General features: G+C 50.7%; 1 protein-coding gene across 1 annotated transcript; it reads right to left on the bottom strand.

The window, feature by feature from the left end:
- Positions 1-2,464: 2,464 nt before the first annotated feature.
- Positions 2,465-3,001, bottom strand: LOC121836026. Its single transcript, XM_042290643.1, has one exon. It carries the CDS (start codon positions 2,999-3,001, stop codon positions 2,465-2,467), a length of 537 nt encoding a protein of 178 aa, XP_042146577.1.
- Between the last annotated feature and the right edge of the window lie 12,560 nt (positions 3,002-15,561).

Here is a 15,561-nt window from a genome sequence, read left to right as displayed (position 1 = left end):
GTCCATAATTACGGTTATACTGGCACACACCACACAAGTGAGTATGTTCGGATCGATTATCGCCAACGTGTGTCCACCGAGGTATTGTTATCGGAGCGCGGGAAACAGCCTGAAAGTCCTTGCGCCGTACTATTAATCTCCCGCACTGCATTTGGACATTTCCGGTTAATGATATCCGATTTAATAGTGTTTGTTTCCGCGTTAGACACCCCTGTGTTGTGTTTCTTTTTCACCAAATAAAGTTCACGTAAGCAAAACTTGCTGCCGAGGACGGAACGTTTTTCTTCGCCACCGGTGCCGGTACGCGGTCGAAGTTGTGACGAGCAACATTCTTCTCGCTCTCGCGCCTTAGAGGTAGTGACATACGCAGCTCTAGAGAAGGAGACGTATCATTTCCTTGCCTGAATACATTTATTGTGCATTGCGCCACATTGTGTATAATACACAGCATTTCGCTACATTTTACCGGTCACCGCGAAACCGCACAGAAACTGAGACCGTGCATTGGTTAGGCCTACGTCAACCACACCGATCAGCTCAGCTGGATCTGGGCGTGTGCCAAGGTTTAGAATGACAGTACAGTACATACCATTACGTTGAAATAAACGAGACGAAATCTGGTTATATGTAATAACAGTGCCTAAAAAGAAACACAACTGAACGCGTTCGCGAGCTTTACGACAAGATTCACGCTGCCGTCTGCAACCAGCGACGAATCGGACGAATCTCCGAATCTGCCGAATATTCGTCGCGGGAAGTTCGGAAATTTCCGAATCTGTCCGAATCCGAATCTCCGGTGATTCGTCCCATCACTATCTATAACTATTAGAGGGCTGGATGCCATTAGTCCATCCGTCGTGTTGATCGCTCCGAGTTGTTCGGTTCCGCTGGCAGCTGTGTCGCCGTGTTATGCTGCCTGATTGCAACAAAAGGAGCTTAGGCGGCTTCCCCAGCGCGTGTTCTAGGTGCTGAATGCCGCTGTTCACGCACAAACGTTCATGAGTGGATAACGCATGTAACAGAGGTGAGCACTGGCAATAGTTAATCGAGAGCCGCACGGAGCGCGAGTGCGATACCTCCTAGCCGCTGTCGACAGAGGGTGTCGGAGCGATTCATTGTCAACTTGTCCACGGCAAGTGGGCGTTTTGTTCAATAAAGCCAGCCTGTCAGTGTTTTGTAAAGCTATCCCTTCTTTATAAGCGCTTCTGATGCGATGAAAATGCGACCGGCATTGAGCAGGTCGAGCGAGACTTCGGCGACAGTCTCGGCTGTTCAGTCTCCAGCGGTTTCGGCCTTACTCGTATTATTTGCGGTGTTGGCGCTTGGACATAGAGATGTTTGGAAAGTTTTTTGCGCCTACAGATGACACCAAACGAGCGTGCGAGCCGTATGCTCTTGCTCCGGCGAGAAGCCGCGTACGGCTCGCCAGGCTCGTATCGCCTGTCGCATACTGGCCGCCATATTGTTTTTAGGGTGTTAGCAGTTAACACGATTTTCACCACCTCCGGCGGCTAACACCCTTACACGAATAAAGGCGTTAGCCAGAGGACGAGCCATTTACACGAATAAGGGTGTAAAAATTTTAAGTGTGTACGGTGACAAAATTCGTAAAAGTTTACGAAATTCGTGTACATTTCCCTGTAGTCGGGGGTTCCCTGGGGTCTGTTTTTCTAGCGATTGAAGCATAACATGATCAGTGTTCGTTTTTTTCGAGTGAGGCGAGAGTGGTAAAACTTCAGAGTACCCTTACAATGAAGGACTCTAACGAAAGGATCGCTTCAATCGCGTGATGGAACGTTGATGCCGGTGGAATCGTTTTCCATATTTGACGAAGTGCGGTGAATACCAGTGGTATTATGGTTTTGAAAAACGATGTAGTACCTGTTTCCCCAGCCTGGTTTGGTGCCGAGGTACGCGAATCGGAAGGCGGGTGTGATGTCTTTGATGTTGTGTTTTTCCCAAAAAGATGGCTTCGTGCTTCTCTGAGTGCGGCTGTTGTAGTAATCGCTACAGCTCCAGGATCGTCGCTTTTGTTCTCCAGGTTCTTAAGAGGAGGGTACTCCTGAGCATTTAGTGACGGCACACTACTGGTGGTGATTCTGGACGCTGGTTTGCCACCTTCAGCCGTTTTTTTGTTTGCCTGACGTTTAGCGTGCACGGCATATTTTGCCTCGCGAAAAGTGGTGTTGTGTTGTAGCCGATACCTTGTAACTTCAGTCTCTCGTACCTTGACTGGGCACTCGGCTGAGTTAGAGGCGTGCTGTCCTTGACAGTTAACGCAGTTGGCATTGGCTTCACACGTGCCTTCGTGACGCAGTCCACATCGATAACACAATTGAAACTCTGCTGTGCACGCAGCTGCAATATGGCCGAACTTGTAACATCTGTAGCACTGCAAGGGGCGTGCTCGGTAGGGGATCACCTCAGTTCTTACAAGCCCCACTTTGACGTGTTGAGGAGCTACTTACCCTGTGAAGGCGACTCTCACTACGGGTGACGTCTTCCCAAGTCTCTTCACCTCTGCCACGCCAACGGAGGACTGCAGATGTGTTTTAATGTCGTCTTCTGTGCAGTCAGGGTCAATGTCTCGCAGAATGCCAAAACAGTTTGAGCGATCTCTCGGCAGAAAGGCGCTGACTGGTACTGTGCATAGCTTTGACAGCTTGAGAAGCTCCGCTTTAAAGAGAGGTCGCCTCACATCAACTGCGACAATGTTCCGAGCTTTGTTAATACGGACAACACTCACCATGCCTGGAGCAACGTTGTTCAGGTAGTCTGTAAGCTTGAGTTTGCTGAGCGACTCGATCTTGTGGTTCTCAGTCGGGATGAACAATACGGTGCATCCAACTTGTAGGTTGCCTTCATCCTTGAGAGATGAAGCATGACACCGTGGGTCCGTCTTACGCCTCTTCTTTCCCTGAGCAGTCTCGAATTCATCGTCGTCGGGCAGCATGTCGTCGTCATCGCAGGCAGACACGATTGTAGAGGAAGTGCAAGTCATTGCATCTGTAGTCGGTTCCTTGGGCGGAATTTGATAGCCGTTTTTGAAAGACGTCCCCGAATTTGCTATGTCTTGCAGGGCGGCGAGCACCAGTTGGTCTGTTGATCCAGGGTTCATTTTTGCAGGAAGCTTGGCCTCCCTGAAGGGGGCCCTTCGCGAAGAGAGGTCCGATACTTCTCTGCTGTTACGTAATCGGTGGATACGAAGTGCAGGCCCGCTATTTAGCAAATATTTGGTTATATCTCAGGGGACACAAATAGAATTACCAGAAGCAGTGTCGTCGTCGTCGTCTTTTTTCGAGCTGGCTACTGGTTGTAGTCTACATGCCCACCATTCCCCACTCAGCGGAACGTGAATGCATGTTCCATGCTGAACACTGCACTTGACAATGACAATGACAGTTTTATTGATCTGGGTACTTTTATCATGTTTACCTTTTGCGTACGACATGCAACTTAGAAATGCGAAGTTCATTGCTATGTTGACTGCATGTTTTACCTTACAACTTCAGTGTAGTTCGGCTGGAATCCTCCCTTTCACTAATTTAATGCCGGACGTATATCGACAACCCACAAATGTTTTCTTTTTTGGTCTCCTTTTTCTATATGGGATTAATTAAAAAATGAAAGCTGTTTACAACTCCCTGTAACGCAGAATTAGAGCGCAGCTCTTGAGGAAGAGGAGGGAAGGGTACTGAGGGTCATGTGTTCTCGGGGGGGGGGGGGGGGGGGTCATGTGACGTCGGGGGAGGGATCACGTGACCTCGGGGTAGGAGGGTCCATGGCGGGGTCATGTGGCCCCCAGAGAAATTTTCCCGCTAGATTTAGCGGAGAAAAGTTTCCGCTACATTTAGCGGGAAAAATTTTCCGCTAAATTTAGCTGGGAAAATTTTCCGCTAGATTTAGCGGGAAAAATTTTCTGCTAAATTTAGCGGGGAAATTTTTTCGCTAAATTTAGCGGGGAAATTTTTCCGCTAAATTTAGCGGGGAAAACTTTTCCATTAGATTTAGCGGGGAAATTTTTCCACTAGATTTAGCCGGGAAATTTTTTCGCTAAATTTAGCGGGGAAATTTTTCCGCTAGGTTTAGCGGGGAAATTTTTTTCCGCTAGATTTATCGGGGAAATTTTTCCGCTAGATTTAGCGGGGAAATTACCCATAATGCACCGCGTGGTTACGCTGACGGCGACGCCGCTCAAGCCGGAAACGGGCGCCTAAGAGCTACGCTCTAAAATGAAAGCCGTTCACAACTCCCTGTAATGCCGAATTAGAGCGCAGCTCTTGAGGAGGAGGAGGGAAGGGTACTGGGGGGGGGTTCACGTGACCTGGGTGTCACGTGACGATGACGATGCGGTGACGTCATCAGTGACGTCACTGATGACGTCATAAATGATGATGACAATGGCTATGCGGATGCTGGTGACGTCATCAGTGACGTCACTGATGACGTCATCAGTGATGATGACAATGACGATGCGGATGCCTGTGGAGATGACGTCAACTGGGGGGGGGTCACGTGACCTCGGGGGGTATCCCCAGGTCACCATCGTGACCCTCGTGAGGGTAACCCTAGCAACCCTTGTGAGGCAACTCTCGTGACCCTCGTGAGGGTAACCCTAGCAACCCTTGTGAGGCAACTCTCGTGACCCTCGTGAGGGTAACTCTTGTGACCCTCGTCAGGGTAAGTCTCATAACCCTCGTGATGGTAACTCTCATAACCCTCATGAGGGTAACCCTTTTGAGGGTAACTAACCCTCGTAACCCTCGTGAGGGTTACGAGGGTTAGTAACCCTCGTGATCCTCGTGAGGGTAACCCTCGTGAGAGTAACCCTCGTAACCCTCACGAGGGTTACGAGGATTATTCGCGGTTACGCCGACGCCGACAGCAAAGGCGACGCCGCTCAAGCCGGGAACAGGCGCCTAAGAGCTGCGCTCTAAAACATTTGATTTTGAATTCCCATATCAAGGTCGTGTGCCGATGTTTAAACTGGGTGGGCTTCTTTTTTTTTTCTTTTTAGCAGACACGTTGTTTAGTGAAGACATCGAAGACGGCGATAGCTGGAGCCTTGACCCATGTGCACATGACCCACTGCCACCTTCTGACAAACTTCGCAGGGAGAGCGCTTCTGACACCACGACTCGCGGGAGTGCGCACCGAGTTGCTCACTAAAACAATCCTTGGAGACCTCACGAAAAAAAAAAATTAAGAAAAGTATAGCGAAGCTACACGGGCTACATATAAAAGCAACGGCTAAACACGCCAATCACCAGCCGAAGCAGCGGCGGTAGCGCCTCAAAGAAGCGCACTTTACACTGCTTGACCGCGCAACGTGTACGCCCGCCCGGACCGGAGGAAAAAAAAAAAAAAAGAACGACTATGACGTCACGACCCAAAGTTGCTTTAGCAATCGGTGACCCGCTGGCGACCCGCTAAAGGTGTATCCACACGACGGACCAAATTGCTGTCTTGGTCCGCGGGTCGCGCACCACGTGATCTTACGTCACGGGTTTTCGAGGTCCGCCGGCGGTCCGCGGTCCGCGCTTCTGCGAAATGCCAAGCGACTTTTCTTGCCCGGACCTTGGCGGCGGACCGCGGCGTTTTTAGTATAATTGAAGCGCTAAGTCTGGCAACAAGCTGACTTTTGTTGTTTGGATTGGGATCCAAAGCCAAAGTCATTCTCTTTTGACGCCAACTGTTGAAGACGAAGAAGACGAACCTTTTGTTGTGCGACGATGCAACTTTTTACTTCATCGCGCTCATGGAGCAATTCCCCGCTCTGTGGGACAATAGTCGCGACGACTACTCAAATAATCATCTAAAGATGTCCCCATGGCTTTTTCGGTTCACTTAAGTCCTCCTCGTCCTCAATAGTCAACGCCAGGACCACCGCAGCCAAACGTCTCTTTCGTTCAATCTCCATCTTGGCTCCTTACAAATAGCCTCAAAGCAGCTCGCTGCATGCGTTTGGCGGAGTTGTGAGGTAGAGGGTTAGACCAGCCCGTTCGCTCTGTTGTCTGCTCTTTTGGTCCGCAGTGTGGATGCTCATTGCAGCCGGGCGGCCCGCGGTCCGCGCATCACGTGATCAATCGGTCCGCGGCCCGGTCCGTCGTGTGGATACACCTTAAGGTGTATCCACACGACGGACCGGGCCGCGGACCGATTAATCACGTGATGCGCGGGGTGTATCCACACGACGGACCGGGCCGCGGACCGATTGATCACGTGATGCGCGGCCCGCGGGCCGCCCGGCTGCAATGAGCATCCACACGGCTGCTCGCAGCGGGTCGCATTTTTATTATCGGCATTACTTGGGAATGCGGCGTCCCCTTGACGTAATATTTTGGCTGAGGCTGTATTTTGCGTTACTAAATCGATACCAGTAATTTATTTTCTTTTGAGTTTTGGCCGGAGTTGCCCTTAAGGGTGAACGCGGTGCAGTTTGGGCGAGGGTACTCAAGACTACAACCACAAGGGGGCACTTAGGCTTCGTCAGTGCCCCCTTTTGCTTTTGCTTGAGTGGTGACATCTATGCCATTTTTCCGCCCCAATCGTTTTTTTTCTGAATTATGAAGCGCGCGCATTCTAGTGTCACTCGATCAGCTCGAGCGCGTAGCTTTGGCTAATGTAGTGCCACTAAATAAGCTACGCTTCAGAGTAACGACACTTGGCCATATTGTGTCTTAAAATCAGAGTTGCCAGTTATCTGAAGCTTTATCTGACATCACAGGAAACGCTTTTCCGCCCTCCACAATTTTTTAAACAGTTCACGACAGAGCAAAGCAATATTACACGACCTTCCTAACACCGAATATAACGCTGAGAAACTCGCACTTTTGAATCATGACGATCGGCAGTTGCGTCTGCTCTGCATACCCCTACAAAAATATGTATGGACGTCCTATGTCCACACTTTTGCCGTTCTATTACCTCTTTGTCCATCCTATGCATTCCTGTAGACAGTTCTTAGACCGTCTATGTACCATTGGTTTGCCACAGAATGGACACAAAAACGCTATAGAGATCTTCGCGAAAGAAAAAGGTTTTCATTCCTTCCTATTACCGTTCTATGGTCCCGGTGAGTCTATGGTCATCCTATTGCCTCTCTATGGTGTGAGCTATATATTGGGGCATTAACAAAGTGATGCCGGGTAGACGTTTTCTTTAGGTGTAGTGAGGTGTCCGAGTTAAAGAGTTGTTAATTAAGTTCCGGGTATCAATATGTTACATTGATGTCTAGAGGCATATCCAACCTCAGGGTATACTCATTGTGGAGATGGAAGTGTTTAGTATGTGCCGGAATAATGTTTTTACTTTCTCAGTGGGAGGTAGGTGTATGTGGGTCGCTGCGGCCCCCGTAGATGCTCGCAACTTTCACAACCCATAGTGGGCGCACTGGTGCCTATCAAAATTGCGGTCATCTGGATGATCGTCTTTAAAAAGCGGTATACTAGGCTGAGTCTGCGCGCGACGCGTAAGTAATTGTAGTTTTGCTATATACGCGCAGTATCAGAGATTTACTTTATGTTTTTTTTTTCATGTCAGGAAAGTGTAGGCAAGCCATTTTATTATGATGCCAATCATCCAGGAGCTAGGGAGTGCGATTCTCACACCGCGGTACCACCATCGCTTAAAGTGGCTTCTTATGGACCCCGTAGGGACTCCGTGCAGGCCCTGTATTGCTTCTCTGCAGACTCCATGAGGAGCCCGTGTAGACCCTGTATGGCTTCCCTGTGGACCCTGTATGGCTTCCCTGTGAACCCCTTACGTACTCCCTATAGACCTTGTATGGCTTTTTTGCAGACCCCTAAGGACCCTACACTCTTTAAAATGACTTTTACAGAGCACGTTTTTGCGTAAAAACAAATAGGGAAAAGCTCTTTTTGTAGAACCCTTTATTGGAGATCAGTACAAACTGACAAGAGCGTGATGTTTGCATACACTTTTAGCTTACAGGGTTTTGCGGCACAATTAATATTTTTTTTTACAGCCATGCCTCACCGGCGACTTCAGGTAGCGCGTCCCGATTTGGGTGCGTCCTAACTTCGGTGGCAATTCGCGGCGTGTCCGCCTGGGAGACGGGGGTTGGCATCCCTGAAACCTTTCTTCTACCGTATATGTTTCGGCGCCAAAGTGGCCGATTAAAGCCAAAGCAGAACAGTCGCATGCTGTCGAATATCGATAGTCCCAAACCAACACACGCAGTCGTGCAGTTATCCGAGTGGCCGCTGCGGGTGGAATGGTGGCGCTGCGATCGCAATTAGTTTGGTTTTGGAGTACAGATCGGTGCCACTTTTTCAGAGCAAGCTATTTAGCAGTTTCCCAACTGACTTGCTCTAGAAACGTTGGTCGGTGCGGACCCCATAGCAGACCCCCTGCAGACTGAGTGGCTTCTCTGCGGACCTTGTAGCGACTCCCTGTAGAGCTTGTATGACTTTTCTGCAGACCCCATGAGGACCCTGTGTAGACCTTGTATGGCTTCCCTAGGGACTCCTCGTAGACTTCGTATGGGTTTTCTACACGCACCCTATAGACACCGTAAAGACCCTGTGTAGACACCCTATAGAATCCCTATGGACTCTATATGGCGCCTTGCCATAGAGAGGATATAGGATGACCACACATCATCCATAGAATAGGACGTCCATAGAACGTCCGTTGGCCAATATTCTAGAGGGCAGCCATAGGACGACTTCACGGAGGCAACAGAGGTCGTGGTCCGCCTGTAGATGCCTTTTGTCCTCCCTATGGACGCTGGTCTATAGAACGTCCTAGAAGTGTCCATACATATTTTTGTAAGGGTACGAGCCAAAATGGCGGCGCCCACAACAATGTCGGGGAACGGAGTGCCGATACTCTAAGCGCAGCTCATTTAGTGACTCTAGGCTAATGCATAGACGTCATTTTACCGCCCAAGTCACGCACCGAGTGCGCGAGAGCGTCACGCGCTGGCACATTCAGGGCAACATTGGATGTCTTCACCCTCAGACAGACAGACATGTAGGCACCCTAGTCAGTGGCGCCATTCATTGCTGTGGAAATGCTCGAAACAGGTGCCGCGTGCCACTTCTGGGAAGAACATGGCGTCTGAAATATAGCTCAGTGCTGTGCTCTGCCGCCATGATCTTCCCAAGGGCTGCACGTTGCACGTAGCGCGTGCATCGGCGCACTTTGCGCTACTTTTGAAACATGAAGGGGCTTTAGTCTCACTCAGAGGCTGCGTTTACATGGATGCGACCGCTGCGCATCGAATCGAAATTTGACTATTTTGATTGGTACCAGATAGGTAAAAGAGGAAGAAGTAGGAAGACAGGCTGCGTGCGATTGGTCCCTGCTCGATTCGATGCGCTACGATCGCATTCATTTAAGCGTAGCCATAGGCTGCATTTACATGGATGCGACCGTAGCGCATCGAGTCGAGATTTCACGATTGTGATTGGTAGCAGTTGGCTAGAAGAGGAAGAAGTAAGAAGACAGGCTGCGTGTGATTGGTCCCTGCTCGATTCGATGCGCTACGATCGCATTCATGTAAACGTAGCCATAGCCAGACTGTCAAAATCTCCTTAAGAAGGCCAAACTCTCTCTGTATAGACGTTTTCTGTTTTCTGTCGTTCCCAGTCATGTACGTGTTTTCTGTATCTGGTATGCGGTAGAAAAAAATAATAAAACATTTTAACCTGGAATATGCGAGAAAATATAGGAGAGTCAAAACAAGGATGTGTGACAATCACGCGTTTTTCGTGAACACCTTCCAGCGGCGACGAGAAATCAAACCGATATTTTACCGCATACCAGAAATGACGACATTTAAGATGGCTGCGTCATTGTGGAAAATGTGTATAAGCGGCTCTGGTCTCACTTTAACATGAACTAACTGCAAAGGCTGTGCAAGCTCGAGTGGATAGCCTTGACTAGAGCCACTCTATATGGCAGCGTAGCTGCCAGAGTAGCGACACGACGCAAAATTATATAGATGCACGACGTCAGAAGCGCCGATAGTGATCTCCATTTTGGGCCTGGGAGGTTGCCACGGGAACCGTGCTTCTAGCGACGCCGGGTGGCAACCTTTGTAGTCTAGTTGATATCTCCATTCGTTCATTGAAAAGTGGTATAGGACGCTTGGCATCGCGGTAAGGCAAGAACCTCTGGAGGAACGATGCCTGTTTTTTCTGAAACGTGAGACGATTTGCAGCCCGGGGACTGTCGGGCGACGAGAGCTGCTATGGTATCGTACGTGCACGGACAAGGCGAGTGGTTTTCGGCGCCACCGGGATGGCGACCGCTTTGTGGGACGAACCTACTAGTACTTTCGGACTTCGCTCCGATGGAACAAAATCCGACTACGCCGGCCACGACAGGACGATTGGCTCGGGACATGACTGCTGCCCGACTGCCCCATAGTGAGCGAGCATATGTTTAGCATCATACTTCTTCAAGACCCAATCATCCCTTCAAGATGAGATTTTCTCACCGACTGGTGAGGAGCGACGTCGACGGGGTTCAACCAAGAAGGACGGCATCGTGGTCTCTAGGGAATTGTTGACGCCATCAAAAGAGACGGACGCCGGATATGAGGTGTTCTTGCCGACATGCCAAATGGTCGTTCGGAAGTTTACCGGCATTCAAAAAGTCAATATTTTTATCTGGTGTAGCACACATATCCGTGTTAAAGGGGCCACAACATTATTGTTAAACTTCTTCTTCCTTACCTGTAATCCTCAACTCAAAAGAGAACTGTGAAATCACGCAGTCGTGACATGCAAGGGCACTGGTGCGATGACCCCAAGCTTTCACCGTGCCACCGTGCTTTTTAAGCACACCGTAGAACTTGGCATTCGCAAGTGATGATAAGTATTGTCAGGGCACTCATTGGCCAGGAACGCGAATTCAAATATCCATGGACGAATTGATTGCTGACGAGCGCACACATCCGAGCCACGCAGTTGTCGTGTTTAATGCGTGAGTTGGGGTCGGCTGACGTCATTTTGGCCTTTGTAGGCATTGTAAAGAGGATATTTAGAACCATACACATATGATGATAACGTCATAGCACACTGACATTAAGGAGCACAAAGCGGGCCCAGCTACAGAAAATAAATATTACACTCGTGAGAAATAAATACGTCTGTAACTTGTTAATTACAAAGACGAACACACCTCTGAGCACCTAAGTTTAATAGTATGTGTTGATGCATTGTTATAGAGCAGGACATTTCATATACGTCACTTGAGCAAACGCCAGTTTTTCACTTGAAAAACAAACCAAAAAACACTGCGATCAAATGCAAGCTTTTGCAACGAAAGCAAGTTATATCAAACTCTTCAGAACTGCCAATTCGTAAAATTGGCGAGTAGTAAAAAAGGTTAAAGATCGCAGGAGCTTCCTCGCTAAAAAATGCTGTGATGATTCGGTGACCCAGGGCTGAAACAATTTCACAGAGACCCTACATGCGCCGCATACCTTTCGTTATGATTTTCAGAAATTCAGACTTTCAAAGGAAGCTAGAAAAATGCGAAAATTTTATCATAAAAGCTACGTGGAGCGCAAGTTCGTCTGCTTCTTTTGCAGGGGTTGTGGTGACGTCAGAACGCCGAGATCTGAGTAGCTGCGATTGAAAGGTAGTGGGTAGACCTAAAAGCAAACTGCCTTGAGGCCTACCCACTATTTTTTATTCAGAACCAATCAGAGCTCGGCGTTCTGACGCCACCACAGCCCCTAATTAAAAGAAGCAGACGAACCTGCGCTGCGCATATCGTAAAATCGTTGATTAGTATTGCGACGAGTCACTCGCTGTAGATGAGCAATTTAGCCAAGGCAGTATAACCGCTAGCCTGGGGTCTATAGGTCTTTAACGTGCACCACGCAGTAGTAATACACAACCGCAGGCCGGTACGATGCTCATCCAGATCGAAACGGGCAAAGGTGGGGATTGAACCCAGGTTCCCTGGTTGATTAGTACAAAACGTAAACATCGCAGGAGCTTCTTCGCTAAAAGTTTGTGATCATGCGGTTACCTGGGGCAAAAACGAATTCCCCAAGGCCCAAGATGCGACGCATAGATTTCGCATCGATTCTCAGACACTCCAACGTTCAAATAAAGCTAAGAGAATGCGAAAATACCATGCTAAATGTCTTATCGATCCTCAAACACATCCGGAAACCCGAGCACCGCTAAGGCGATATTACTGATGCTGTCGCACAGGTGCTAATATCCACAGCGATCTTACACAGAAAGGGAAAGTATCATTCTTTCAGATCTTCACGTTATACCTACGTCAGAAAGCACGAAGAAGCCCTAAATCGTCGGCGAGCTGTGGTACATCACGACTCCGCGCACCGAACAAACTCGCATCCACCAGCTCTGGGCGCTGCCATCTTACCGATGACATCACGGCTCTCGAGAGGTCACGTGACGAGTCGTCACTCGGTTGCTACGGAAACCGAGCCAGCTCAGCTCGTTGCTATGGTACCGCGTGTGACCTATCGCGGCGAGAGGCGGCACAGGGAAAAGCGTGGCGCTACTCTGGCAGCTACGCTGCCATATCGAGTGGCTCTAGCCTTGACTACCTTGACTGTAGCACTCGCTGCACGAGCGCTCGTGCAGCCGCCGAGGCTTCATCCAAAGCAACTAGCTCGCGCTTTCAATATGCGCAGCTAACAATAGTCCATGCTAAGGTGAGACGAAGCATAGGACATCCGTAACAATATTTACATTTTAATTGTTACTTTTCGAAGGAAAGTCGCGCGCTAGAACAAGCATCCAGCGCGAGCTGAGCAAGCTTCCACATTGCTTTTGCAACGTGCATTGCACACCATCAAGATTGTCGATGTTGGGAACATGTAAGTGAGAGCTCGTTCTAAGCCTGCCCAGTGCACAGTGCACTCAAATACGGCGTGCAGTGAATACCCGCTTCTATACTTACGTGATTATAAAACACCTGTTACTTTTATTACGAACGCACAGTACGTTCGCTATGTAACAAAAGAAACCACCTGTCACAGTGAGAGTCGTAGATACGATGAAACAATATGGCTATCTATAGTTTTCGGTGAGCCTCCAAGCTGCTCCCCAGCAGTAAACGTGTGCAAGACAATCTACTGCAGAAGACGTGAGTTCGCCGTATTTCAACTTTCCACTTTCGCTATGTTGCACTTCAAATGTATGGCAAAAAGCTTGCCGGTCACACTCATTGTCCGAGCCCTTTCATTATATATAGTACATTCGAGCTGCAATGCAGAGTGACTTTGCCAGTGCTGTCCAGCAGGGTCACGGCTGCGGCGTATTGTCGGCCGGTAGGGTTTCGGGCTTGGTGGCATCTTTGTCGTTTGCAGGGACGTTCGTTGAAGCGCCCGGAAATGAGAGGCTGGGGGCCTCAAGGGCCCCCCCGCCGTCCACCTGAATATTTACAGTCTCGTCTGGTGCCAGAATCGCTCCCCCACTAAGACCAAGATGTTCTTCCCCGTGGGGGGCAAGGCAAGCGACTCGGGCCCTAACCTTGGGCGTCAGGATTCCTGGGAGCCAGATAAAGCCGCCTACAACGGAGGAGCTGCCGGCGAAGACGAACAGCCAGGTGTACGACCCACCGCCATCTTTGAGAGACCCGACGAGAAAGGGTCCGACGGGAAGCGCGGCGGCGAGTGCGCAGCGACACGCGACGGCCGTGGCCTGCACCCTGGACGAGAGCAGGAAGGTGCTGAGCAGCGGCATGAGGATCATGACGAAGGAGCCCGAGGTCCAGCCCAGGGCCAGCGCGAGCAGGAAGACCACCGGGCCGACCTTGATCATGGCCAGCAGGAAGAGGAAGCCGCCGTTGATGAAGCACTCCACGGCGAGCACCTGGCGGATTTCGGTGCGCTTGAAGAGCTCCTGCGCTTGCAGTCGGGCGAACACGTCTCCGATGGCGGCCCCGACCAGTACCGCGAAGCCGGCGGCGGTGCCGTGCTGTAGCTCGTCGGCCACGAAATCGAAGAGCAGTGCCACCACAGAAAAGGTCGGGGCCAACAGCATGGTGCAGAGCACGGCCATCGGGGCGAACATCGAGCCACCGAATCCGTCATCGACAAGCGCAAGAGTTTGAGTGGCGTTCTCGCCAAGGAAGAGTTGCTCCCCGTCTGGGGCGTGTCTGCTGTTCCGTACAGTGGCCGGTTCCATGCTGCCGCCGACTGCAGTTTTGATCCCGGGCACGTCGTCTCCGCCGCCTGGTTGACCCGACGACTCGCGGTCTTCTGTTCTGCGTGTGCCGGCAGCGCGTTTTCCGGTGTTTTCGGTGTCGCCGAACATCACGTTGGCAGACACGCTCCCCTGACCAATCTCGGAGTCCTTTTGAGCGACCGGTGTGAGTGCGGGTGCCTGGTTCGGGTCCGGCGGTACAGGAAGCACCGCGTCGTCCGGAGAATGTGCCATCTCTCCCGTGGTTTTCGCAGACGTGATCTCGGCCGCCGTGACCACGGGAACCGGGAGCTCGGCGGAATGGTACCAAGTCGGTTTGGAGAGAATAACGGATCCAGCGAGGCCATTGAACGTGAGGCCTCCCGTGATGAGGAGGGCGCCGTGTAGACCGTACACGTCGACCAGCTTCAGGAGTAGGAGCGGGTAGATAAGGACGGCCAGCAGTGTCCCACAGTAGCCCATGTTGCTCGCCATCCGACGCTGGTGCAGGAAGTGCATGGACAGGATCGTCTCGTTCACCACTAGTGTCACACCGGAACCCACGCCGCAGAGCACTCCCAGTACCAGTACGAACGCAAACACGTCGGCCAGGAAAAAGCTGATGACCTGGCTGAGGCCGATGCACAGGGTGGCGCACAGCGAGAGAGCCTGCAACGAGGGCACCTCGTTGCGTATCAGCGCTGTGACTAGAGGACCGAGTAGAAATGCGAAGCTGTAGATCAGGGTGATCAGCCAGGCTGTGGGTTGTCGCCTCGACCCCATGAAGGCGTCCGAGATGGGCCCGAACAAGACGGGTGCCGAGCGCCGAAGCAGTGCACCGCAGAACGTGTTCCAGGTGGCGGCGTAGGCCACCATCCAGCTCACCTGGCCATCAGGACCGAGCGGCGACGTCGCGGCTACGGGATTTAACGACATCTTCGGCTCTGGTTTTCAGGATTGGCACAGGTTTTTTTTTGGTTCGTCCAATGGACGGATGTGCGCGAAGGGACGTCTTGTTCTCAGGTTCGGGTGCGCGTGTGGCCCGTGGCATGCATGCCCTAATGCCAGGTGCGCGCGTACGCGTGGCATCAGACCGTGCACGAGCCACAAGTGCACCCGTCCCTGTCAAGAACAAAACGCCCCTTCGCGCGCATCTGTTCATTGCACGAACCAAAAACTAGAGGCACCCTACCAAAAACAAGAATGAAGGCCTATTTACGCAGAATGGCCTATTTACGGGCAAAAATAGAGGACGCTGTGCTAGAAGAAAACATGGACGTTTAAACTAGGGCAACTAGGACGCCCATAACCATGCCATAACTAATATTTGAACTTTAGGTGTTGTTACGGTCATCCTAGGTTATTGTTGATGTTGTTTTTGAACGTTAACGTTTTCGGCACTTACTCAAAGGGG

Source organism: Ixodes scapularis, unplaced genomic scaffold, assembly GCF_016920785.2.
Source record: "Ixodes scapularis isolate PalLabHiFi unplaced genomic scaffold, ASM1692078v2 PGA_scaffold1__304_contigs__length_218370807, whole genome shotgun sequence".
Taxonomy (NCBI): Eukaryota; Metazoa; Arthropoda; class Arachnida; order Ixodida; family Ixodidae; genus Ixodes; species Ixodes scapularis.
The sequence above is the reverse complement of the archived record's forward strand: the minus strand, read 5'-3'. Positions and strand labels throughout refer to the sequence as shown.